The sequence below is a fragment of the Sphaeramia orbicularis genome, chromosome 5 (genome assembly GCF_902148855.1).
Source record: "Sphaeramia orbicularis chromosome 5, fSphaOr1.1, whole genome shotgun sequence".
In the NCBI taxonomy this organism is placed as follows: Eukaryota; Metazoa; Chordata; class Actinopteri; order Kurtiformes; family Apogonidae; genus Sphaeramia; species Sphaeramia orbicularis.
The window spans coordinates 58,285,924-58,313,727 of record NC_043961.1 but is presented as its reverse complement, the minus strand read 5'-3'; the positions used below and the strand labels follow the sequence as shown (position 1 = coordinate 58,313,727).

Below are 27,804 nucleotides of genomic sequence, written 5' to 3'. Positions count from 1 at the left end.
TGAATTAGCATTTAACAAGGCACATGTCTATTGTTGAAAGAGACCTCTGTCAATGGACAGAGTGTGGGAAAGCTGTGAGAGCAGAGTCACAGTTCTGTGTGATTAGCATCCTTAACCCCACCAGCACCTGACTATTCTCCAAAGGGAGTTGGCACACTTCACAAGTGTTTTTTCTCCACAATTTCTTTTACTTTCTGTCTCTTTCTGGTGTGAATTCTCTAACTTTTTGCCAACTTTATTTCCCACAAGTTTAATGGGTCATTTTAAGCCTTTTTCATTTTCAGCCCCTGATAGACACCAGGATAGTGTTCCCCGACTGGAAGGGTTCTAAAGACTTTTGTTTTGAGTCATGTTTTTCCGTCCTTGTATCTTTGTCTAAATACTCTGTGTTAAGGAAGCTACAAAAAGAGAACATAGAGTTTAATGATGGAGAAGGTGGTTTCTAACAAGAACATTCACAACACAAATAACTGGCCTTTTAGGAGTCTGAAAGTATTAACCAGACAATCTCTTTGTTAATATAACACTTCACTCTTGAACATCAGAATTCCTAACTTAATAATACTTTTACATTTGCATTAGAAAAGTGATAAAGGTTTAGTTAAAATCCAAGCTTTGGGAAAATGTAATCACTCTCACTTTTTTCCTCCAAAAGGTTAATGTCTTTATTATCTTTCCATTCTCAATTTGATGTGAACGGTTTTTGCATTCATCACAGGATTCACTGACTTTTTACTTATACAACTTATACAATATACCATACAATACAAATGAGCTTTAATTCTCATAAAGCTAACATTTGATTACAAAGAAATATGGTAGTAAATCAAGATCATGTTGGCTTGTGATTATTTCAAAAAAAAATTACCTTACTTTTTACCTTCATCATGCTTGAGATGTGTGTTATAGAATGTTTGAAATGTTTTCATATAAAAAGCAATTTTGCTTTCAAAGGTACCAGCACACGTCTGTGATAATGAGGGCAGACTGTTGATTCCCTCAAGTGTGTGATCAGTTGTGATCAGCGTGTGCTCAGTCAGAATCATTGATCCCAGCATCAGGCAGCAGATCTGCTGTATCTGCAGGGTCACTACTTTCCCAGATTCACAAAAGTCTTGTTCTATCACCACCACCCCACCCCCCAGTCCTCCACTGGTTCCCCTGAGGTTTAACCATTGTCCCTCACGCAATATAGCATCATTTAAATTGTTACTGCTCCACATACCATATTGTTTCACAAAGCTCTCTGATTGGTTTAGACTGTGAGAAACTCCATCCAGACCAAGACCCACACATCCATATGGAGATGTGGGACTATAAATAGGAGGGATGAAGCCAGCACAGATCAGATTGTCTCTACACAGACCTCCACAGCACACACATCCAACCATGGCACCGACAATCACTGCAGCAATGACCAACTCTGAGGAGCATCTGACTCTGACACACAAGGTGAATGGAAGATTCCACTGCATGGACATTTGGAGCATTTCCTCTTCTATGTGTATTTGTATATTCATTTCCACAATGAGTTTATTCATGACATTTTTCTTGTGTCTACAGCTGAGAAAGCCTCTGGTTGAGAAGCTCCGCAGAGAGCGAATCAACAGCAGCATCGAGCAGCTCAAGTCTCTCCTGGGTCCAGAGTTCCTCCAACAGCAGCCAGACTCCAAGATGGAGAAAGCAGACATCCTGGAGATGACAGTGTGTTTTCTGAGACGACAGCAGCAGCAGCAGCAGCAGCAGCATCACATTGTGGACTCAGCAGCTCTTAATCAGGGCTACACCACATGTGCTCAAGAAGTGGTGAACTTCTTGTCCAAGGAGGAGGTGAAGACAAAGTTCCAGAGAAGACTGAAGAACCACTTCAACAAGTTGCAGTCTCCATCTGATAACAACATGAGTGTGTCTGACTTCTGTTTCCACACCAGCATCACCAAAGAGAAAAGTTCAGTCAGCAGCGCCCTCTGGAGGCCATGGTAGACACCTACAGACTGCAGAAGGAACAGACAAACTCAAATGACCACATTGGTCAAAAACTAATACCAGAAATATTCTGACATTTAGCATAAGTGCCTATGTTAATAATTTGTATAACTTCATGGTCCTGTTGGACGGAATTATATTTTCAAAGAAAATGAAAGTTGTTTTTTTTTCATTCATGAAAATGGTATGAAATCTTATTCTGTGAATAAGAAACATCACATTATGATTTATTTCTATGAGATCATTCTGTAAGAGAATATATGTCAAAATTTCGAGATGCACACTAGAACTGGCCTGGAATTGATATATATATTTTAGGTCCTGTATGTCTGTGTCATTATTAATACAGTCTCAGGATTTACTTATTTGGTACTACTTTCTGTTGTTACATTTTACTTTGTAAAACATATTGACCCATGTTGGGTCTATCAGCATGTTTTCTTATCAGTTGTTGGTTTACCCTGGTAAACCTATACTACACAATACTATGTCTTTTATAAAGATTTTAATGTTTTCCCTTTTGCTCTGTTTGAGTACATTACCTTAGAGTTAAGGTGTTGATGTGATGTATCATCATAACTGTTGTGCCTGTGGGCATACATAAATATGATGTAACCCATTTATTCTTATTGAATAAAAAAATTATGAGCCAAACATTGAACTGTTCCATTTTATTCTAAACCACAGAAATCACGAGCAGCTTCATTACAGCAAAGTCAAAGGGTGACATTAGTCATTGAACTAGTCAAGTTCACAATAGTTAGTAAAGTTGGTAACTGCCTGCCTTCAGACTGTGGTCCACATGAACTGAAAAGTCTCGCAATGACAAACACTGTATAATGTTTTTGTTATGGCTGTATGTGGGATTATCTACAACTAACAGCAAAGTATGAACAATTACTGATTAACTTACTAGTTCAAATACAAGAGGTGTACAGAATAAATAAAACATTATTTAGTCTTTTGGTTGTGGTTAAGTGTCTTCGCTTCCATAAATTTTAGGAGAATCAGAGAAAAGGAACATCTTTGCACAATGGAGAAAAAAAAAAAAAAAAAAAAAAAAAAAAAAAAAAATATATATATATATATATATATATATATATATATATATATATATATATATATATATATATATATATAATTATGAGTAACCCAGCATTATAATTTCACCAGTAACACCATTTAAAATCCTCAGTATTGTGGCAGCTCTGGACTCTTCAGTGTGTTCCATCTGACCTGTGCTCATTGTGATGCCATAATGTTTACAATCCATCTTTGAGCCACACCCCCTCACTCCTTCGTCTGTACGTGCAAGCTGATTGGACGGTGAAGTAATACGCACGCACGTCACGCACGCAGCGTCAAGCCGTTGTCGACCATGGCGGAATGTGGTCGAGTTGACAGTAGCACAAGTAGACATACCATGGATAAAAGCATTACTCTTCCGCCCGACGAAATTTTCCGCAATTTGGAAAACGCAAAGCGCTTCGCAATAGACATAGGTACCTGACATTTAACAAGTTTTCTTAAATTTCTTAGTCAGTTCTGCTTGAACGTAGCTAATCTCCGTGTTATTCCACAGCCCTGCCTGATACTGTGATAACACATGACTTCAAGTGAAAGTTAACAAGACAAAGCTAATGTTATCAGCATTGACTCTGACTTTAGATAGCACCTTAGCAAACCTGTTAGATTTGTAGCTGTAACTCTGGTGTGCGTTTATTATTTTCAGTATCCCAAAAAGCAGATGTGTGTCAAACAACCTGTCCAACTTTGATAAGTACCATAGCCTACATGAAGCGGTTTAGCTAGCAGCTGTGGGTGATGTAGCTGCTTCTGTTTAGCTAAGTTTACAGTTAATTGGCTTGAATCGGTCATTTTAAAGGACTTGTTCACAGTCATAGCCTGTGTCTGCCGTTTGATTTATCCATCCTCTTTTGCCTCCTTCAGGTGGATCTCTCACAAAGCTTGCCTACTATTCAACAGTACAACACAAAGTGGCCAAAGTGCGATCTTTCGACCACACCGCAAAGGTAATAATTACTTCCACCTCTTACATTTATGGCAATGCTTATCTTGGCAAGGTAGCTTATTCCCAAATCCCATTTATTTAAAAACACATCTGTCATGTTGTACTGACTGATTCTTCCTGTCCCTTTACATAACGCTAAGTGTTCACACAGATGTTTTTTGTGCCTTTGTTTCCCAGGAGGCTGCCAGTGACAAGCTGTATGAAATCTCAGTGCAAGAAGAAGTCACTGCACGCCTGCACTTTATCAAGTTTGAAAATGCTTACATCGAAACATGCTTGGACTTTATCAAAGACCATCTGGTCAACACAGAGACCAAAGTTATCAAAGCCACTGGAGGAGGGGCACATAAGTTTAAAGAACTCATTGAGAAGAAACTCGGACTCAAGTAAGTATTCACACCTGTTCAGATATGTGCCTTCATGAGGTAATAATAGAATATCTGAGACACAGAGCCAGGTTTGTTTGTTACTTTCAGAATATACACTGAGCATACATGGGAGCAAAATACAGCTGTCCAAATATCAGGTGTACATCACATTAAAAAAAAAAAAAGACAGACAGGCAGGTATAAAACATAATAATATAATAATATTAAAATGCACTACCTGAGCAAGGCTTTATAAATAAAGTAGCAATAGATAGTATAAATCATAGAGTGACACATACACCCATTCCCACATACCCTCATACATTATAGTGTTAACAACCAGTAATGCAACCAACATTCCAAAATGTAAAATAAGAACAGAATGCAATGATTTTTAAATCACATAAACTAATATTTCATTCACCATAAATTATATCAAATGTTTAAACAAAAAAAAGTACCATTATAAGAAAAATGTAAATTTGAATTTGATGGCAGCAACATTTTCCAAAAAGGTGGAATGTGTTTAACACCATGTAGCATTTGTTTTTCTTTTAACAACTATAACTCTCAGCAGTGATGGAGCCCTTTTTAGATGTGCAAGGTTTCCATTCCATTGACAGTAATACATCCCCATATTATCAGAGATGTAGGCTTTTGAAGTGAGTGCTGACAGCAAGTCCAATAGTCCCTCTGTGGGGGATGTAGTGTCTGTAGTTTCCTAAAAGAATTTCATATTTTGATTAATCTGACCTCAGAACAGATTTACACTTTTCTTCAGTCCATTTAAAATGAGCTTTTGTCCAGAGACGACAGCAGCATTTCTGAATCATGTTCAAATATGGCCCCTTTTTTGCATCATAGAGATTTAACCTGTATTTGTGGATGACAGTGTACTGTGATCAAAGACAGTGATTTCTGGAAGTGTTCCTAAACCTATGTAGTGATTTCCACTTCTGTATTATGCCTGGTTTTAATAACATGCTGCCTGAGGGCCTGAAGGTCACAGGTCTCCAGTATTGGTTTTCGGCTTTGTCCCTTGTGCCAAAGGGAGTTCTCCAGTCCTCAGAATCTTGAATGTACTGTAGTTGATGACCGACCTGTTGCATCCTGTTGCTTACTTTTCCTGCTTTTTGGAGACACGTTGCTGACATCAAATTCCAAATGGCCTTATTTATTCTTAAACCGGCATATTCTATGTTCTGTTGTAAATAAAGTTAGGGTTTTTGAGATTTGCAAATCATTGCAGTATGTTTTTGTTTACATGTTGTATTGGCATCCCAACTTTTGTGTAATTAGGGTTGTAAAAAAAAAACAAACAATACAAGGTAAAACCTATGGTCACATAATGATGCTGTGTTATTTTCGGTTCAGAGCTTGGGATAGAGATGGTCTAAGAGTCAAAACTGTTCATCAGTCTTGTGGTTCATGCTTAAATGGACTCGCAATATTTTTCCTGAGGTAAAACATATTGACATCCTTTGCTGTTCCATGTATAATACATTCCAAACAAAGTTAATAGAAGGTTTTCACTCTTCATGTTACACAAATGTAGCAGCATCCCTTTATCTTTGTGGTAAACAGGTTGACTCATGAAGAAAATTAACTGAGAAGAGGACTGTTTCAGGTCACATGACTAGTGTTCTTATCTACCGATGCTATTAGCCACTGTAATGCCCAATGAAAGAACAATAAATGTTTTTTGTTTGCTCCTTAGTGACATTGGTATCCAGATGTCAGATATGTAGCTGTTACTTTTCTGTTTTGACTGAGAAAGAAATGTCCATTGGGTTATTCCACATTTGGATATTTACAACTTAAAGTTGACAGCGTCTCCGTGTGTTTTTCATTGTGGCAGAGTGGACAAAGAGGATGAGATGACCTGCCTTATCAAGGGCTGCAACTTTGTGCTGAGGAACATCCCCCATGAGGCTTTCGTGTACGCCAAGCACGCTGACTCTGAGTTCCGCTTTCAGACCACTCATCCAGATATCTTCCCTTATCTGCTTGTAAACATTGGCTCTGGGGTGTCCATAGTTAAGGTAATGACTGTTTTTTAGGGGTGCAATGGTACAGGTAGCCCAGGGTTTGGTCTGTACCTCAGTTTTTGGGCCACGGTTTCGGTACGTGTTTTGTGCGTAAAGAGAACAGTTTTTTTTCTCCTAAAGTTATATTTTATTTTATGTGTTAGCAAAAACTGAATTTCACAGTCGGAACAAATTATATCATTGTACTGATTAAAATAACACTTTCTGTACTGAACAATAGAACACTTTCTTATTCCTTGACTACTTGTATATAGTTGTATAAAACAGGCACGTGCACACATAAGGCCCAGAGGGGAGCTTTTTTAAGTAAATAAATTTGTGTTCTGCATAGGGATGTAAAAGAAAACGGCGGTATAAAAATGCCACAGTTATCTACCATATGCACTTTCTTGTAATAGCGTTTCACGGTATCGTATATGTGTCAGAGTCCTGCACTGGATCGGTACTGTGTAGACAATGTGTTTAATCCTGGGTCGTTGTTATTGGTATTGTTGGTGTTCTCCTGTAGGGTCTTTGCCACCTTCTTCTCCCTTTTTCTCCCTCCTTTGCTCTGTCCTTCTCTCCTCCCCCTGTTAAAACACATCTCACTTGAAAACCTAAACCACCTCCATGCAACACCCAGCAGTAGAACCCCTGTCTGTTTGGTCCCCTCTCCTCACACACACACACACACACACACACACTAATACCAATGTATAATGATGAATATGTAATTACCTCCGCCAAGGAGGTTATGTTTTTGCCAGGGTTTGTTTGTCTGTCTGTCTGTCTGTTTGTCTGTCTGTTAGTGTGCAACATAACTCAAAAAGTTATGGACAGATTTTGATGAAATTTTCAGGGTTTGTTGGAAATGGGATAAGGAAGAAATGATTAAATTTTGGTGGTGATCGGGGTGGGGGGGCCCACGGGGGGGGCCACTGATCAGCCTTGGCGGAGGTCTGCGCTCTCCGAGTGCTTCTAGTTAGTATCTATTTTTGTCTTGTCTTACTTGTTTTCATGTCTCTCATGTTTTATTTTTTCAACAGCAACCACTTTGCCAGCTTGTCCCACTGTCTTGTCTTATGTCTGTTTTGTCCCCCACTGTCTTGTCTTATGTCTGTTTTGTCCCCCACTGTCTTGTCTTATGTCTGTTTTGTCCCACTGTCTTGTCTTATGTCTGTTTTGTCCCACTGTCTTGTCTTATGTCTGTTTTGTCCCCCACTGTCTTGTCTTATGTCTGTTTTGTCCCCCACTGTCTTGTCTTATGTCTGTTTTGTCCCCCACTGTCTTGTCTCATGTCTGTTTTGTCCCCCACTGTCTTGTCTCATGTCTGTTTTGTCCCACTGTCTTGTCTTATGTCTGTTTTGTCCCCCACTGTCTTGTCTCATGTCTGTTTTGTCCCCCACTGTCTTGTCTTATGTCTGTTTTGTCCCCCACTGTCTTGTCTCATGTCTGTTTTGTCCCACTGTCTTGTCTTATGTCTGTTTTGTCCCCCACTGTCTTGTCTCATGTCTGTTTTGTCCCCCACTGTCTTGTCTCATGTCTGTTTTGTCCCACTGTCTTGTCTTATGTCTGTTTTGTCCACTGTCTTGTCTTATGTCTGTTTTGTCCCCCACTGTCTTGTCTCATGTCTGTTTTGTCCCCACTGTCTTGTCTCATGTCTGTTTTGTCCCCCACTGTCTTGTCTCATGTCTGTTTTGTCCCACTGTCTTGTCTTATGTCTGTTTTGTCCCACTGTCTTGTCTTATGTCTGTTTTGTCCCCCACTGTCTTGTCTCATGTCTGTTTTGTCCCCCACTGTCTTGTCTTATGTCTGTTTTGTCCCCCACTGTCTTGTCTCATGTCTGTTTTGTCCCACTGTCTTGTCTTATGTCTGTTTTGTCCCCCACTGTCTTGTCTCATGTCTGTTTTGTCCCCCACTGTCTTGTCTCATGTCTGTTTTGTCCCACTGTCTTGTCTCATGTCTGTTTTGTCCCACTGTCTTGTCTCATGTCTGTTTTGTCCCCCACTGTCTTGTCTCATGTCTGTTTTGTCCCACTGTCTTGTCTTATGTCTGTTTTGTCCCACTGTCTTGTCTCGTCCTATACCTGTACACTTTCATTTATATGAGTCCTCCCTCTATGTATATGTCTAGTCATGTGAATATAAAGTTTGAGATTGTTGCTTAAACACAAGCTGTAATAAAAAATAAAGTTGTCCTTTGAAGAGGGGTGGTGGTGGGGGGTAAAAAAAAAAAAAAAAATCACATGTCAGGTCAGGTTGCGGGTCTAATGCACGCGGGTGCGGGCAGGTGCCGGTTTTGTAAAAGAGGTGGACCCGTGCGGGACTCTGATGTGTGTTGAGTCTAAAGCTGCTTCTCTGTCCGCTGTCTCTCACTGAGGGGCGGGGCTTCCCCACACTGCATGCTCACATGCATGTCCAGAGAGAGCGAGATATATTAGTATATAAAGCACCAACACAAAATCAATTGCAAAACCGAAAACCTGCGGTTCATGAGGGCAGATTGTCCCGTGCAGGGCAGACAGAATAGTACATGGTTTCCCCGAGTACTGTTGCATCCCTCCTGTTTTTATTGGTGGTTTAGGTGGTAGCTGTCCATCTGAATCATGATCTGTTAAACCATGATCATTTATAGTTTCAGATCGTCAGATCAGACAATTGGAAGAGTTTTGTTGTTTGTTTTTATGTGACAGATGTAAAATTGAACGTATAGTATATAAAGATGACATGATGATTTTTTTCAATATATTTGTACAACAAGACTCTTTGTTTCTGACCATAAGTTGCCCACACATCCTTTTTCCTTTTTGCAACAGGTTGAATCGGAGGACAAATTTGAGCGAATTGGTGGAAGTTCAATAGGTGGAGGTACATTTTGGGGACTCGGAGCATTGTTAACCAAAACAAAGGTATTGACTATAACACCTTATATTTTTACCCTCAGGTTGAATGGTTATCACTCTGAAGTCAAATGTAAAACACCTTTAAAATGTACATCTTCACTGAATGCCTTTTATCAGGCACAACTTGTTTTTCTTTTGCGATTGTATTTGTTGAAAATTGCACTGAAGTATTTTGTTTTCCCTGAAACCTTCTTCACTTTATGTCTTTCCCCCTGTAGAGATTTGATGAGCTACTACAGTTGGCCTCTAAAGGGCAACATACAAGTGTTGACATGCTTGTCAAAGACATCTACGGAGGATCTTATGGGTCCCTGGGCTTGACTGGAGATCTTATTGCGAGCAGTTTTGGAAAGTCTGCAACTGCTGAAAAAGGTGAAAAATGAGCATGCTGATGTTATATCACTGCTCTGTTATGTTATATATGTCTGCAGGTTAGTGTACTATGAGGCTGTGTTGACATGTTATACTTTGCATCTTGTTTATTGTAAGTTCTTCCAATTAAAATGAAACATTATGCATTCAGGATCTAACACCTCTTCTGCAAACTTCACAGGTAGCTAAAACATGTCTGCACACTGATCCTTAATTATTGCTCCAAGGGGCTGCAGCTATAGTCAAGTTAGGTTCATGACAGGGATGCAAATTATTGATTAATCCATTAATTATTAGTTGGTTGACTTTATCAATTGATTGATGATTAATTGATAAGCGGCAATTTTCCTGAGAACCTGAATTTCTCTTTCAATAGGGTCTACAAGAATAAAAGTTAAATATTGTTGATATGCTTCATGAAAAAAAGCATGTCATATTCCTTAATGATTGATTTATTGTACCATTGGATATAGTACAGACAGTAACATTTATGGAGTAGAACTAAAGAAATTCTGCAAAGAATTTCAATAAAATAAATGGATCTAAAGAGGGAAAGTTTAGAAGAAATGGGCATTTCTGACTTTGTATCACTGGCTTAGATGATGGAGCGAGATTTCAGCGGAGATGCTGTCCCCCCTTAGTTTGGGCAGTGGCGCCCCCTACTGTCAAAACCACAAATATGTGGCGGAAAAGGGCATTTAACCGAGAATTAATAATTTGATTGAGCAAATTCTTATCGACAATTAATCGACAGTCGATTAATTGTTCACATCCCTAGTTCATGATGCATTAAATGTATTCCACTGATTGACCAGATTTAAAGGGTACCCCTACTGAATTTTCAATGCTTGCTATTTCAAAAGATCCCATGTAATACGAGCAGTTCCATCAGGTAACGTAGGCTATAGTCTGTTGTCAAGTACGTGCGTGGAGTGTAAAGCTTATGGCTGCACAAACAACAAGCGCGAACATGTGCTTTCCACTCAACCTTGCTCACTCACTGCTGCTTGTTTACTTGCTCTGGATCACCCAAAAACAACTACTGGTACATCACTTACGGCCGCCAGTAGCTGCCCCTCATAGGTTCTGCCCATTCACGTAATTTACGCAATAAAAAGGTCCAGTGTGTTTACTGAATTTGTATCTCTCCTGCTTATAACTAATACACGAAGCACAATTAATGTTGTAGGCATGACCAGTGCAGGTACACTTTAAACCCCCCCCCCACTCAAGTGTACATCTGCATGCTTTGTCTATTCAAAGCTTAGCTGTACATTGAAAAAAAAAAAAATTCAATCTCAACAAAGATCCATACTAAGCTCAGTGTCAATCCTACTTGACTACTGCCCTCTGTTTAATAATCGGCCCATAATCAACTCTAAAAATTGGGTGTTTTAAGTATCAGTTAATTTATATTATAATCCGCATGCAGAGTTTCATTTGCCTCATTTGCAAAGTGTTTCATGTTCAGTTTTAGTATAAAACCTGTTGTGAAATGAAGTGATGACCTCTTACCCACTTGTGATGCAGCCTTTTTTCCTCCTCGTGCTGTATTTGTAACTCAGAAATGCGGAGACTGCAGCATTCCACACACATTGACAGTCATTACCAGCTCATTGATGCAAAGCTTGTAACTGTCCATCTGTTGTGTTATTCTTCAACTGTTCATACTGTTTATGCGGGCTTTTAATTGGTGTCTCAATACCCATATAACTGAAAAAATAAAAAAATAAAATAAAAATTAGTGAACAGCCTTCGTATTTGAATGCCACAGTGAAAACTTCTTACCATAGCTGGAGGACATTTGAAAGAATGCTGTCAGATGTCTGTTGTGTAACTGTCAGTGTTTTGTCAGGTGGATATTTCGCATCAATGTTTATGAAGATCTCTTTTGAATTGTAGAGTTCTCTAAAGAAGACATGGCCAAGAGCTTACTCCACATGATCAGCAACGACATCGGGCAGCTGGCCTGTCTGTATGCCAAGCTCCACAACCTGTCCAGAGTATATTTTGGAGGCTTCTTCATCAGAGGACACCCTGTGACCATGCACACCATCACCTACAGCATCAACTTCTTCACCAAGGCAAGGCTGCTTCCTCTGCTATCACATAATAAACAAACAAATGAGATATAAAACCCCCAACATAACTTTTCCATTTGAGTAGTTTAAGTGCGTAACAAGAGTCTTGTTGTGTTTTTGCACTTGAGCTTAGTCTGGAACAACTTTATTATTAGCAAAGTTGAACAGCAATGAGATTATAATGTTCTTTTTTCTGATTTGTTGTTGTAGGGTGAAGTTCAGGCTTTGTTTCTAAGACATGAAGGCTACCTTGGAGCCATTGGAGCATTTCTTAAAGGGGCAGAGGAAGACAGTAAGGAAACATCTACAGATACCTGGACATCACAACAATTTAAACTCTTCCACTAGGGCTGCGCGATTAATCGATTTTAAATCGAAATCAGATTTTTTAATTTGGACGATTTTTAAAAAAGGGAAATCGTCAAACAGATTTCGTCTCTCTTGTGTCTGTGGGCAGCACACCTGCAGGCTACCGTGGGCTCCTCCTCCTATCTGTGATAGCGGTCTTTCACCTTAGTCCGTATAACAACCACGGACCTTAAATCTGTGATGGACCAGCAGTAGTGATACCAATATAAGCCGTGGTTTCATGCACCGATCAATTCAAATATAACTGCATGGGGATCACTAATCTTACGTTGTCCCGCACAGATCCATACCGTACCGTCTTCTTCCAATCTGGGTCCGGGTTGCGGGGGCAGCAGCCTTAGCAGAGTAGTCCAGACAGCCCTCTCCCCAGCCACTTGCATCAGCCCAGGGGGAATCACGAGGCATTTCCAGCCCAGAGATATAATCCCTCCAGTCTGTCCTGGGTCGGTCTTCTCCATGAACGGATCCCCCCCATTTAAATATAACCGCATGGGGGTCACTCATAGTCCACGCACGCATGACTGATGCTGTCACTGACTTAGGCAAGGCAAGGCAGGTTTATTATATAGCACATTTCATGTACAAGACAATTCAAAGTGCTTTACATAAAACATTAAAAGCATTATAGCAGGGAAGCAATAAAAAGTATAGGCATGAGGAAAAAAACAAAACAGATAAATAGATAAAATAGATAAACAGATAAAACAGATAAAAACTTTTAGCTTAAAAGAAACAGTGCAGATCTGAACTAATGAATAAAAACTCTATTCAAATGCAGCTGAGAACAGGTGGGTCTTTAACCTTGATTTAAAGAAACTGAGTGTTTCAGCTGATCTGAGGCTTTCTGGAAGTTTGTTCCAGACATGTGGAGCATAGAAGCTGAACACAGCTTCTCCGTGTCTAGTTCTGACTCTGGGAACTGACAAAAGACCAGATCCAGGTGACCTGAGGGGTCTGGTGGGTTCATACAGGGTCAGGAGGTCACTGATGTGTTTTGGTTCTAAACCATTCAGAGCTTTATAGACCAGCAACAGAACTTTAAAGTCTATCCTCTGACGGACAGGCAGCCAGTGGAAGGACCTCAGAGTTGGACTAATGTGGCCCGCTTTTGTGGTCTTAGTGAGGACTCTAGCAGCAGAGTTATTTGGGTATCAGTTCTGTGGGCCCATCATGTGATACTGTCACAGATTTGAGGTAGGGAGCAGTGCCTTGCATTGCGGGCTGCTCACGAAAACAACTTGCTGACTTCATTTGTCTTTTGTAGTTTTGCCCCAAAATCAAAATTGAGTTTTTAGAGGAAAAAATCAGGATTTTGTTTTTGGCCATAATCGTGCAGCCCTAGCTTCCATACGTCAGGACTGACTAGAAATTTGTCATGTTGCAGTAATCTGATGACATGAGGAGTGAATAAAATCTTTGGGCTTATATTTTTCTAGTGTTATAGTGTAAAAAATAATGGTAGTACATAGAACAGAACCGAAGAATTAAAAGGTTGAAAAGAGGTGCTGTTGAATTTAGCTCTAAGTATTAACCTAACCTTTGCAAGACAAATGTGCAGTGATGTTTGCACAATATCACACTGTGAATATACAGTATTACTATAATGGTGTCTTGTATTTTTAGATCCAAACCAGTACAGCTGGGGGGAGAATTACGCTGGAAGCTCAGGCCTGATGAGCGTTTCTCCAGATATGAATCCAATGCAACGTGCACGTAGTGGAACGGTGAGTCTGCAGATTGAAAAAACAAATATAAGGGCATGGAACTGTGTCATATTCTTTGCTTTCATTGGTTTTTATTCCTTCGCTTCTTTTTAATTGAGAAATTTGAGCATCTTCATATTTTATTTGTCACCTGCTTTATGGAAATGTCATCACTCTGTCTTCACTGAATCCAAACAAATCACTGACATTCATTCATTCATTTGATAATCTTTCTTTTCATTTCCTCCCCACAAATTTTTCTGTCTACCTAACCCTCTCCTTCAGTTTCCCGTAAGTATTTCCGCCTGTTTTACTTGTGTGCACTGGTTTGATCACATGTGGCTCTTAATCATAAGTTCTGTGTGTTGTAACTGTAAACACTTCACTTATTCATGACAGGAATTCACCTACGTCCTCACTTGTCTCAAGACAAACTGAGGCCTACATTGTGCTGTGAAACGGAATAACTTACTGAACATAAATTACACTTAATGGTGATAAATGCCAGTATGTCTACACGACCACTAACGTTATGACTTTACTGGCTGATTTCACCATATTTTCTAATACTTTGACGAGCCTTAAACTGTTTTTTCCCTCACTGCTTTTGATTCCCTGCTAAAATTCCTGCTTTTCCTAGCTTTCACTAACTAGTTTTAGTATTGCACAGTGTGTTACTGGGCTGCAAATAAAACAGTAGCTCATCTTTGACATCTTACTACCACAGAAACCTCCCGTAGATGCATTAAAAACAACCACAACCCTCTAATGGAGTATTGATTGTGTCCCCAGTTAATGAACCTTCTTGCTTCATCGCCCTTTCCTGTTGTCTCATAACGTGAAAAATGCTAACATTGAACATCTAACACACTCTTGCCAAGAATCATCCCAACATAAAAGAAATCAAAGTGGTCACTGGAAGAGACTTTGTGATGGGGATGAAAATTGCCTGAGGTTATAGATGAGAATAATGCAGTAGTTTTCCACCTTGTCTTTGCTGTGTTTAGTTCGACATGTTGGAGATGGATCGTCTGGAGAGGCAGCTGGTGAATTTGCCTCTGTTGCAGGATCCCTCGTCTTACATCCCTGACACTGTTGATCTCACAGAGGATGCTCTGGCCCGTGAATACTGGCTCTACTGCTTTGAGGAGGCTCTAGATGGGGTACAGTGGACATGTTTGATTCAGAAAAAAACAGTATATATAGCAGTATATATATAATATAATTTCTTGTTTTTCACGATATTTTTATTGGTATTTAGGTTTTATGTTGAAAGGTACACAAAGTAAATGATATACATAACAAACATGAATCAAAACAACATAAACACTCATACACACACCAATTCACACCACACAGACTTGCACCAAATGATATATAAGTATATATAAATAACATACATATATTCTTGTGAACATGTGTACATATATGTAAAAATACATAAATTAATAATAATAATAATAATAATAAAAATACTAAAATACAGCAGTCATGATAATAAGAAAATTAAAGAAAATTAAACAATGATAATTTGTATGAATTTGTATAATTTGTATGTCCCTATTTTCCAGATACCATAATGTTCATATAAGGTTCCCATAATTGTACAAATTCCTCCAGTTTTCCTTTGGTAATATAAGTCAGTCTTTCCAATCCGATGCACTCTGATAGTTCTTTTATCCTTTGCTTTATAGAAGGAGCGTCCATGCTCTTCCAGTTCAAAGCGATAACTCTCCTGGCATGTAACAGTCCAAAGTCCAACACTTTAGTTTGTTTCTTAGTATGTGTGAAATCCTCAGGATATATTCCCAGTATACAAAATTTAGAACAAAATGTAATATATTTAATATAATTAGTATTTTATTTTACCAGGTAAAGTCAATTAAGAGCAGCTTCTCATTTACAATGATGACCTGGCAAGAGGCCCCAGCAGACAAAAACAAAACAAAAGAAAACAGATACAAGGAAACAGTAGAGATCAATCCAAGACTCGCAACCAATGGTGAAGAGACTATGAAGTTAAAAACAACATAAATAACTACTAGAGTGTATGGGGACGGGAGAAGGGGAGAGGGGAGAGGGGAGAGGGGAGAGTCAACATGTGCAACAGTCAACGAGGGAATGTTGTAGTTTCTGTTTAAATGTCCGGAGTGTTGGGAGAGCTGAAAGTTTAAGGGAGTTTTGAAGGGAGTTCCAATCATTTGCTGCAGCAAAACAAAAGGAATTCTGGCTGGAAACAGTGCGGGCTTTTGGAAGAGATAGAGTAATGAAATTGCTGGACCTCAGGTGGTAGTCATTGTGCGAAAAGTGCAAAAGGTTGAGGTATTGAGGTGTTTTCCTGAGAAGAGTCTTGTAGATAAATAGAAACCAATGATGTGAAAATTAAGGCCTTAAATGGCATTAAAAAGTGTTAAATTCGATGTCCAGAGGCATTAAAAAATTAAATACACTTGATGGAAAAAAAGCATTGTTATTCACGATTTCTTTTGATTATATAAACATTTAATCATTTTTATCGGAAGTATAGTGTGATGATTGACAGGCCGAACCCTTTAATTGGCTATTGTTTATGGCGGATACACAAAGTCACAACACCGGATGCTTGGAATGCCAACGTGCTGTGAGCGTGTTCATGCTGTGGCGAAGGAGTGGAGGGAATATTAGCAAATGTCAAAAAAATGAGGAAATGCAAGTTTCAGTAGAAGGGATTTGAGGAACTATTCAGAACCTGGTTAAAGCCTGTCGACGAGAAACAGTCATAAAACTATATATAAAACTGTATCTGCTGTTGGACGTTGGCATTAAATTTGTTTGAAGTGGCATTAAAAGCATTGAATTAGATTTGCTGAAACCTGCAGATATCCTGAAGAACAGGGTTCCCGCTGGGTCTTAAAAAGTCTTAAAAGTCTTGAATTTACAAATCTGAATTTTATTACCTTAAAAAAGTCTTTAAAAGGTATTAAATTTGACTTGGTAGGTCTTAAGTTATGTTGCCATAAACTTGTTCGCTGTTGTGTTTAAATGTGTCTGAGAAATGTTTAAGCTGCAAAGAAAGTAACATTAGTCTACTCAAATAAATATAGTATTTTCTTTTGTTCAGACGTTCTTTTGTCTGAACAAAAGAAAATACTATATTTACATAAACAGAAGACAAAATGAACGTCTTTAGCCTTAGTCTACTCAGTTCCACCCGTTTCAAGCCGAAATTATGAATATCTAAAAAGAGAAATGGATCGATCTGTTTATTTAAGGCACTTGCTAACGCAGCTAAAATGTTTGCGTGAGAGCACATACAGGAGGCTACACGTCCCAGAAAACATTTGGGCAGATTGACAAGTTGAATGCCCCGCCTTCTGCTCTTATCCCATTTTAAGGCCTGCCCAGGTGTCGTCAAGTTTCACTGCTACTTTGACGGACAGGTGATGTCCACACAGTTTGTGAGCAAGATATTCAACTTGCCTTGTATGATCGTTGGCAGAACTCATAATGAGTAGATGGAAATTCTCTGACGACTGGCTCATAAATCCCAAATATAAAGACTGGTTGGAAATTTCTTTACCAAGACATCTGGAAATTAGGGTCTGGAAAAAGTATGGGATTTTGAAATTTCAAATGTGTAGGAACCCTGATGGGCTTTCATTTAATGAGTTGAGTTCTCCTCCAGTGAAAGTACCACCCACTTCTATTGGGAGATTGATCTCCTTCATTCAGACCACAGGACTCTAACACAGAGACAGAACCTGACAACCTTACAAATTCAACTTGTTATCGGTTCTTGATAGAACATGTCAGTGAGATACAGGGACATTGGTCCTATTTGTGTGAACAGCAGAGAAACTACAGGCCATTACCGTTGTTGTTTTCTCTGAGCAGGTGGTCAAAAGAGCAGTGGCGAGCCAACCCGACATGCCAGAGGCTGCAGAGAGAGCGGAGAAGTTCCGTCAGAAGTACAGACACAAACTCCAAACCCTCCGCCACCAGCCGTTGTAAGAACTCTGTTTATTCGTCTTCTGTTTGACTTTGCTTGTTAGCGGACTAAAACTCGACTGTTTCCTCTGCCGTCTGCATCAGTATTATTAGCACCTATCTATCTTGCTGATATAAAATGCTTCTGTTTAGTTCAGTTCTGAGGAACCGGGTGTAGTAGACCGCATGAACAATATGTTGAAAAGAATAAATCATGGTGGTAGAATGACAGAAAAAAGTAGTAGTAGTAGATTCATGGTTGGACTTTGGGGCAGGGTTATGTTATTTATGGTCATATTTCCATAGCGGTGACATGTTCTTTGCATCAACCGCCCCAGCCTCGTTTTGTGGTCGTATGTGTTTCTCCTTTGCTAATATAGAGTGCTTCTCTTCTCACCTAGTGCTTATGGATCCCTCACTGTCAGAAGTCTGTTAGACACAAGGGAACACTGTTTAAACGAGTTCAACTTTCCTGATCCCTACTCTAAGGTCTGAGTAAAATCTGTCATCTGTGTGTTTTCTATTTTTTTTTTCCTTTTTGTGTGCTGCAAAACTAGTGTGGCTCTCTACTTTATGCTTTCATCTGCTAAATTATACACTATAATTTAGACTGCATATACAGTACCGTGCAAAGGTTTTAGGCCAGAAGCAGGCTTGTTGTTTTAATGAATATAATGATATATTATAATGTAGGTACATTTCTCAGTCTCTGTAGCAAAATACAACTGAAATATAGAGTATACTTATTTACTTTGACTTTACTGTGATTTTAACATGTTTTGAACTCTTCTTCACAGACATGATATTTACCGAATTCATCTTCTAGTGATTTACATCAAGTTTCATTCAACTTAATTATGCCCAATGTTTCTTATTGTATGAGATACTGTTTGTCATGTGAACAGAAATCACACTAAATACTGTTTCCTGTAGAATCCATGTTGTTTATATTTTTGTAAGATTTTAATTCTTAGGGGTGAGTATAGTTTTTAATTTTTTGCAATTTTAATTTTATATACCCAATATGTGGAACCAACATTCACTTTTGAATATAGTCTTTCAAAAGGTTCGTTAAGTGTCTTTGTGTTATTTATGGAATAAATTATATAAATTTTTCAAACCGGATTTTATATTTTTTGTATGTTTTTTGGCCCTTTATGTTGATATAGTAGGTTAAAGTGAAAAAATAATCAGCAGATGAGATAGATGAAGTTGTGCTGAATAAATAGATACCAAACATGCGTATAGTAAACATTTCTTTATACAGTATATAAAGGCAGAATCAAAAGCACTCAAAAACGGCCAAAATAAGATCCGACCCCTAAGGATTAACGCTATACACGATGTTTCCTTCTATTTTTTGTTGAATTTTAATAAAGAGACTGAGAAATAGATATTTTGCTAATCACAACCATGTAAAAACAGCATCGCTAAGGATGCCCTCAGACTTCTGCACACTACTGTATATGTTGTTATAATATTTTCCTTTTTAAAGTTTCTCGCTGGTTTTAGGCTCTGTGAGAATCAAGAACCTGCGTCGCATCCCTGTTTTGTTGCAGATTAAACAAAGAGAGAACGATGTCGCTCTGAGGTACTACCAGAAGGCCGTGAAGTCCCTGGAAAAGTTGAGCTGGGAAGAAAGGCAGTTCGCACTGGTCAGGGGCGTCCTGGCTGGTAATGTCTTTGACTGGGGAGCTAAGGCTGTTTCAGAGTAAGTGGAGTTAAAACACTTTTACCTTGTAAGCAGCTGTGTGGAAGTTTTTTTGCTCTAATACTAACTATGACTGTTAACAAGTAGGGGTGCAATGGTACAGGTAGCCCACGGTTTGGTCCGTACCTCAGTTTTTGGGCCGCGGTGTCGGTACATGTTTTGTGCATGAAGAGAACATTTTTTTTCTCTCAAAATTATATTTTTATTTTACTTGTTAGCAAAAACTGAATTTTACAGTAGGAACAAATTCTATCATTGTAGTGAATAAAATAACACTTTCTGTACCAAACAATAGAACCCTTTCTTATTCCTTGACTACTTGTATACAGTCGTATATAACAGACACGTGCACACATAAGGCCCAAAGGGGGCTTTTTTGAATAAATAAATTCCTCTTCAGCATAGGGATGTAAAAGAAAACGGTGGTATAAAAATGCCACGGTTATCTAGCATACGCATTTTTTTGAAATAGCGTGTCACAGTATTGTATGTGTTAGACTCCAGCACTGGATCAGGGACCTGCAGGAACTTAAAGGTGCAGGATACCATATGATATCATATGGATGAAACAAACACGACGCGGAAACAACTGAAACGCGGAAACGGCTGGAGGAATATACATAGAGGGAAAGGGAGCTCCTGCCGTTTCTGCTTCGTGTCTGTAGCAGCTGCCGCTGCCAGACAGCGGCACGAACCAGCGTTTCCCACAATGCCAATCGCGGCAAAATTCCAAAGATGCCCAAGTTACCTCCCGGCTCTTTTTGTAAACATGGTTTGTTTATGATGGATGGCACTAAGAAATTGTTCACCATAATGCAAGATTTTCAGGTGAGTAATCACAGAAAGACTTACAGATTCATGATACTGAGGATATGACTGACGTTTGACAGATTTGATGAAAAATTGGTCACAAAAGTCTCCCGCACCTTTAAAAGTGAGTTACTGTGTAGACAATGTGTTTAATCACAGGTCGGGTCGGGTGGCGGGTCTAATGTAGGTGGTTATGGGAGTGCCAGTTTTGGAAAAGTGGTGGACCCATGCAGAACTCTGATGTGTGTTGAGTCTAAAGCCACTTCTCTGTCCACTGATTCTTACTGAGGGGTGGGGTTTCCCTGCGCTGCGTGCTCACATGCATGTCGAGCGAGCGAGAGAGGGAGAGGGAGACCCAAAATTCTGTGGTCCATAAGGGCAGATTGTCCTGTGCAGGGCGGACCGAACGGTACACGGTTTTCCTGAGTACCGTTGCATCCCTAAAAACAACACCTCTGATTCTTCTAAATCATCTGTCGTCTTTGCTTTTGCACAGACCAGCCCTGGCCAGCTTGTCTTAGCAGGAGCTTCCTGTCTCTTTAGGACAGATTTATGTATCATTAGCCTCACAGCATTATTACCTGTCGTATTTTTGGCCAAATTGTGATATCTGTGTTACTTTACTCTCCAAACACTGTTACTTCATTATACGCAGATATCACAGTTTGGCCAAAAATATGACTTAGGCAATTATGCTATGAGACTAACGATATGGCTGATGAAGTTTTTGTTTACTTTTTACAGGGTTCTTACTCATATATGGAAAAATTTGGAATTTGATTTTATAAATTTCCAGGTCTAGAAAAGTATGGAAAATGGAAACATGTATGGAAAAATATTCATGTTTCCCAGACTGTTCCCACTGTTCTATTTTCTAAAACATAAAATGATGAATATCTAAAAAAATAGAAATGGATTGATCTGTTTTTTTAAGGCACTTGCTAACGCAGCTAAAATGTTAGTGTCCCAAAAAACATTTGGGCAGATTGACAAGTTGAATGCCCCGCCTTCTGCTCTTACCCTCCGCCAACCCGTTTTAAGGCCCGCCCAGGTGTTGTCAAGTCTCACTGCTGCTTTGACAGACAGGCGATGTCCACACACTGTTCATGAGCGAGATATTCAACATGCCTTGTATGATCATCAGCAGAACTCATAATGGGTAGATGTAAATTCTCTGACGACTAGCTCATAAATCCTAAATACAAAGGCTGGTTGGAATTTCTTTTTACCAAGATATCTGGAAATTAGGGTCTGGAAAAAGTATGGAATTTTAAATGTGTAGGAACCTTGTTTTCAAATTGCAGCCAAGGCTGAGTAGTCTGTTAAATCCTTGGTACTACAGCCCTTTAGAGGTTTAGAGATCCTTTTCTGCTTTGAACATTTTGCTCTGATGTACTTTTTACATTTTGCACAATTTGTCTTGATATGATGCAGTGTCCTGGAGTCTGACCCTGAGTTTGGTTTTGAAGAAGCTAAACGGCAGCTGGAAGGTCTCTAACATTTTTTTTTTTTTTACATAGTAATTTGTGCTGTTGAATGTCCTCTGAGTAGTAAGTACATGATGTTGCTCATATTTTAGTACATAACTGTCTTTTTTGTCTTTTCTTTCCATCAGAACGGCCATGGCTTGTTGATTGTTATGACCAGTGGTTTGAGCGAATAAAGGTCAGGCTCTTTTTCTGTTGTTTCATGACACTCGCCACATTTTAGTGGGAGGTTAGATATTTAATCAAAAAGCACTTACATTGCCAGAGGTGTTCAGACATCAAGGTTAACAGGGATGAACTCCAAAAGCAAACCAGAGGTCACGTTAACCAAAAATATTCCCTCATTGACGGATTTTTTTTTTAAATGACGGAAAACTCTGAAGGCCGTCTGTCAATTTGACAGATTAAAATACTGAGGGTAATCTACCAAAGAAAGTTTTCACACAACACTGTGAACAGAACCTGTTCGCAGGATTGCTGGTCTGTCTCTTAACAAGGCATCAAACATTCCATAACAGCATCCTACCTGTATAGAACCCAACAGCTCCACTGTTCACAACTACGCTGAATACAACCGCGGTACTTCAGTCAAATGACTCCCCGTTAGTTCACCTGTAGTAGACCCCCTGTCCAGTTGATGCCAGTGTGCATATTAATCAGTCAGTGTCAAGTCTTGTCTCGTTGTTTAGCTGACTTTAGCCAAAACTAGATGCTACTTTGTTTGTGCAAAATGGGAAGACAGCCGAGTCTCTTTAGTTATTTTAAAAAGCCCAGTCCATGTGATGGCATTGATAAACACTGTGAAAAAAGAGAGACTGATGAGGTGAAGGATGAAGGACAAGTAAGGAATACGCCAGTTCTTATGGCATTTGGTGTGCTATATGTACGCATTTTCTACCTTTCATGTGTTATTTGATGGCATGTCCATTTGTGCCCAGATCTCTGGTTCACATAACCTGAACCCTAACCCTCAGTGCATGATATTTGACACTGCGTGAACAAACACAAGGAAAGCTTAGAATGTCTACAGATAACACACCAATTAAAAGTGGCGTATATAATTATGTGAATAGTGATATCACGTTGGTTTATCAGCCAGCAGCAACTACAGCTGCTGCATCATTGAGATGTTTTTGAACATTAAATACTACTAAATATATCTCATTATCATTAAAAAATACAAAAATTTGAAATGATGGATAATAATATGTTATGACGGAATTTTTATGACCCTGTTCGTCAAAATGTCGGACAATTAAAATGTCTAGCGCAACCTCTGAAGCAAACACTTTTAGTAATATAACATTCTTGTGGTGCTGTTTTTATGTGATTACTTCTTGAATACAATCCATCCTGGTCTTCTCTTGCAGGGTCCTCCTCATAAGTGTGCCTTGTTTTTCGTAGATAATAGTGGAGTAGACATCATTCTAGGGGTGATGCCTTTTGTCAGAGAGCTTCTCTCTCGAGGAACAGAGGTAAGGCACCCTAACAACTCACATGAGAATACACTATAATTGGTCATATCTAATTAGTTGCCTCTTTTTCCGTTCCTTAGGTTGTGTTGGCCAGCAACTCTGGCCCAGCTTTGAATGATGTAACAAACGGCGAACTGCAAATTTTGACAGAAAAAATTGCTGCAATGGATTCAGTGATACAGTAAGTGTTCATAGTGGGATTAAAGTTTAGCCTTTTTTTTTTTTTGCTGGGCAGGACTAACTAATGCAAGTTTGAAATATGCAGAAAACAGACGGTAACTATGAATCACGTAAACATAATCCTAAAATTATACAATATTGTGTTGGCAATATATATGCTTAGAGTTCTTGTATTACTAGCTCATAAAATTATTACTATAAACTGTCTTAAACTCCACCCACCCACTGTGGACCAGTGGATCAAAAAGACCGAGAGCTGTACACTGCAAAAATCCAAATCTTACCAAATGTATTTTTCTCATTTCTAGTCAAAATATCTCATCACACTTAAAGTAAGACATAATCGCCTAAAGAGTAACTTGTAAGAGAGATATAAGAACTGATTTTTAGACAATAGATCTGGAAAATCTTATGTCAAGAAATCTTACCAAGATAATTTTCACTTGTTCCATTGGCAGATTTTTTTGCTTAATTCAAGCAAAAAAAAAAAAATCTGCCAATTGAACAAATGAAAATGATCTGGGTAAGATTTGTTGAAAGAAGATTTTCAAGATCTATTGTCTAAAAATCAGTTCTGATGTCTCACTGAAAAGCTCCTCTTCAGGTGATTGTCTTATTTTAAGTGTGATGAGATATTTTTACTAGAAATGACAAAAATACATGGTAAGATTTAGATTTTTGCAGTGTAAATTGTATGGAAAACATAACCGCAAGCCTGCAACTCCGGATGGACATTTACCTGGAAAGATGGTTCTCCTGTTAAGTCCTATCTGGCAAAGAATATGTCACTAACCTGTGGAAGGGTTTTTTTTTGTTTGTTTGTTTTTTCTTCCCTCCTTTTTCCTCCACGTGTGTATGAGTAGAAAAAATATTTAAAAGACAAGTATTGTTCAATATGTATGAGGCTGAACTGTAGGTCAAGGAATTTGTTTTAATAAAGGTTAAAAAAAAAAAAAAAGATATTGTGTTGGAAATCTGACCTTATGATTTGATTTGAAAACCTGCATTTGCACTGAACTGTGGTCTGTTGTTCAGGGCTGGGCTGAAGGAGGACAGGTTGACGTTGGTGCAGAGTGGTTCCAGTTCCCCCTGCCTGGATCTAAGGTTTGGACTTTTGATAATATTGATATATGGATTTGCACTAATTCCGATGATGTTTTTAGGAATAATGCATCATCTCTTTATTGTAGTTAAAAAATCCCTGGGTGCTTCTGTGAAACTGGTCCTAAAAACAGGACATAGGGGCTAAAAATTCAAACCAGTTGTAGACTAATGTTATGAAGCAAGTTTGGATGCACTTTGGGTCTGTTTTAAAAATAAATATCTACTGATATAAAAGAAAAACTATTTTTCAGATAACACATTTTTTATATTATTTTACATTATATTTAATACAAAAATCTGCATGTAACACGGTCAAAAGGACACAAAAATTATGCACTACTATTTTTCACATACCTCGTTATTCTCCCACAGGTGCATTTTGGGAATTGAACTAATTGTGCCAGGCAGTGTTTCACAAAAATGACTGCTGTTGCAAAATCATTGGTGGTTTATATGTGTTTAACTGGGCAGGTTCTGTATGTAATGCAAGTGGACATGATGGGTTACACACAAAACCTGGAATGAGACTGAGATTTATAGTAATAGTTTGCTATACTATGTAGTAAAAAATGTTAATTTTAGATGACATTTAGTCTATATAATATATATTATTATAGACGGAGGCAGAAAAGCCAGGTGTAGATTACTGCACAAAGGGAGAATTTTATTTTCCTTGGTCAGGATATGTACAGTCAGTCCCGTTATTTTTGCCAAGACACTATATATAAAACGGCACATAATGAGCTACAATTTTCACACTCATTTATTTTCAGTAATGATGGCATGCTAAAACTATGAAGAGCTTTATTTTGGAATATTTAGCTTAGATCAGTGGTTTCCAACCTTTTTTGGCTCGTGACCCCATTTTAACATCACCAATTTCTGGCGACCCCAGACTTTTTTTTTGCTAAAATTAATTTATTTTTGATCATGTAACAGTTTTCTGTACTATGTTGTAAATAAACGTTAATTTTAGAGGACATTTAGTCCATATAATGTATATTATTCTGGACGTAGGTAGAAAAGCCAGGTGTAGATTACTGCACAAAGGGAGAATTTGATTTTCCTTGGTCAGGATATGTACAGTCAGTCCAGCTGTGATTTACAAGACTGACAATTAATACTGAACAAACAAGAACTGAAACTATGAATTATGAAAGAGCTGCAGCATCTGAAACTGACCACAATGAACATTTGACAGATAAACAGAACCACAGTGCTGCAGTTTCAGCTTCACTATTTGTCATGTCTTTTATGGATTGAGATTGTCTCTGTCAACTCACCATATATATTTTATTACTAAGTTTTTTTCTTTTTTTTTTCATCAATTATTAGAAATTTCAGGTAACCCTATTTAAATTCTAGGCAACCCCAAGGTTGAAAAACACTGATTTAAGGTAACCTTTTCCTTTGTGTTCTCCAGCCGTCTGGACAAAGTGCTGGCGACAGTGGTGCGGGAGCGGAAGACCGACCTGGTGATTATTGAGGGAATGGGCCGAGCCATTCACACCAACTACTACGCCATGCTCAGCTGTGAGAGCCTCAAGATGGCTGTCATCAAGAACTCGTGGCTGGCCGACCGACTGGGGGGGAAGCTGTTCAGTGTGGTCTTCAAGTACGAGGTACCGGCTGGGAGACCTAGCCTGGACTCCACAGCACTGACGCCATCATGAGCGGGATAGGACGCTGAAGTCATGCAACCAGAACGAATAAGCTCAGAATGTAAGGGTGACGGTCACATACTACCACTGAGTGAAAGCTGAGGGTATTATGTCGGTACGGTTTAAAGGTAAAGGGTCACTAATGCAGTGATATTACGGTTTATTTTGATTTTAGTCCTGGGTTCATGAAAATAACTATAATTTCTTTCTCTGTCCAACATTCTGCACCGTCACTTAGTTTGCTTCTGTCATTACTGCCTATTGATTTCTCTCAGCACCAGGAGTATGTCGTCATCACCGGCTGCGTTCAGTAAACTCTGATAGAGTGATATGACAGTCAAGAGCTTCAGTTTGTAGTCACATGTATTCCAAACAGAAGTATTTTCTAAAAGTGTGCATGAGTCGTAGACATGCTGCCAATGCACAACACTGTCCGCCCACATGGGGAAATGACATTTTTTTTGACTGGTGTGTGTTTGTAAGTAAGACAGAGAGTGTGAGTGAGTCACACAAGGGTAATTACAGCTTTTAGCAGCAACACTTCTTTTTTTTTTTTTACATAAAATGTGTTTAATGTGCCTTGAGGCTGATGTGATAAAAGCATCATTCACTCAGAAGTCATTTAGTTTGATTTGAATTCCTGTTAAAGGCTGCAGTACTCTTAAAAAAAAAAAAAAAAAAAGGCTTAATTTCTTGCAGTCTTACACCATAGACGTGGAAGAATCAGCGGATTTCCTCTTTATCATTACTGCCAGTAAATGAGCTGAGATTAGCAAACGAATCAAGATCACTGTCACTTGTGTAGCTGTTAAAGTGACATCAGGGAAAACGTTTTATCAGTGAGAGTAGCAGCACTTTATTCAAGCGATCGTTTCAGCTGTGTTCCTCCACAAGGTGGCAGTATTCTACTGTGATGTAGATTTTCTAATTTTCTCCAGTCTTTCCCAAGGTGCTTGGTGTCGAGATTAACAATGCATACTTCAGGTTAAAATAGTCTAACTGTTTCCGATCAAAGCATCACATGGAGCTTTTTGTCACTGAGCTGGCCGTGGCATTTGGCCCATGGGTTTACTGTATTTAAGTGGCATGTGCAAGTTCAAACACAATCAAAAATGCAAACATTTGAAGGCAATAAAACTGCAGCATCTGTATGTAACAAACATAAAGCACTGTGCGATTGTAAAAGTGGCTGACTGTATCGGTGATTTCGTCTTTTCAACAACACACCCATAGCTTAAACGAAAGCAGGATCGGATCTTACAAGTCTCGCCTCGCTCTGAAAATACTACCCAAAGTTCCAGTTGCTTTACATGTGGACTCACATCGCAGTATTGTATCTGTCATTTGTACATATATGTGACATACAAGTGTGTATATGTATAAAATTCATTTGCATCATTTCAGTTAAGCACACCAAGCACAATTTTTGTGTGTTATTCTTCTGACAATCGATTTTAATTAAATGGTGAGAACCTTTATTTTAATCCTTTTGTGTGCGTGTGGGTGTGTTTTGTTTTTTGGGGGTTTTTTCTGTGCGTGGATATGTCAGGGAAGTGACTGACTGTCTGTA

The 27,804-nt window shown here is 38.8% G+C and overlaps 2 protein-coding genes across 3 annotated transcripts; both read left to right on the top strand.

Moving 5' to 3' along the window:
- The first annotated feature begins 1,329 nt into the window (after positions 1–1,329).
- LOC115419741 (transcription factor HES-5-like) lies at positions 1,330–2,591 on the top strand. Its single transcript, XM_030134711.1, has 2 exons — positions 1,330–1,452; positions 1,564–2,591. The coding sequence occupies exons 1-2, from the start codon at positions 1,330–1,332 to the stop codon at positions 1,981–1,983; spliced, it is 543 nt and encodes a 180-aa protein (XP_029990571.1). The 3' UTR covers positions 1,984–2,591.
- A 766-nt stretch (positions 2,592–3,357) lies between these two features.
- On the top strand, positions 3,358–27,718 carry pank4 (pantothenate kinase 4 (inactive)). Of its 2 annotated transcripts, XM_030134709.1 has the most exons (20): positions 3,358–3,488; positions 3,937–4,019; positions 4,196–4,404; positions 6,245–6,428; positions 9,229–9,321; positions 9,534–9,687; positions 11,590–11,771; positions 11,979–12,060; positions 13,761–13,861; positions 14,126–14,131; positions 14,848–15,003; positions 17,714–17,826; positions 18,208–18,295; positions 19,366–19,517; positions 21,762–21,817; positions 21,943–21,992; positions 23,185–23,289; positions 23,370–23,470; positions 24,505–24,573; positions 25,997–27,718. In XM_030134709.1, the coding sequence occupies exons 1-20, from the start codon at positions 3,365–3,367 to the stop codon at positions 26,244–26,246; spliced, it is 2,358 nt and encodes a 785-aa protein (XP_029990569.1). In that variant the 5' UTR covers positions 3,358–3,364; the 3' UTR covers positions 26,247–27,718. The 2 variants fall into 2 exon arrangements, with proteins under 2 accessions (XP_029990569.1, XP_029990570.1); XM_030134710.1 differs by lacking the exon at positions 14,126–14,131.
- Positions 27,719–27,804: the final 86 nt, after the last annotated feature.

Excerpts from the sequence above, each read along its gene's own strand:
- LOC115419741 (XM_030134711.1), top strand. The coding sequence starts at position 1,330 with ATGAAGCCAGCACAGATCAGATTGTCTCTACACAGACCTCCACAGCAC. Across the intron at positions 1,453-1,563 it reads ATCTGACTCTGACACACAAG|CTGAGAAAGCCTCTGGTTGA; the intron begins GTGAATGGAAGA and ends TTGTGTCTACAG.
- pank4 (XM_030134709.1), top strand. The coding sequence starts at position 3,365 with ATGGCGGAATGTGGTCGAGTTGACAGTAGCACAAGTAGACATACCATG. Across the intron at positions 21,993-23,184 it reads AGTGGTTTGAGCGAATAAAG|GGTCCTCCTCATAAGTGTGC; the intron begins GTCAGGCTCTTT and ends CTTCTCTTGCAG. Across the intron at positions 24,574-25,996 it reads TCCCCCTGCCTGGATCTAAG|CCGTCTGGACAAAGTGCTGG; the intron begins GTTTGGACTTTT and ends TGTGTTCTCCAG.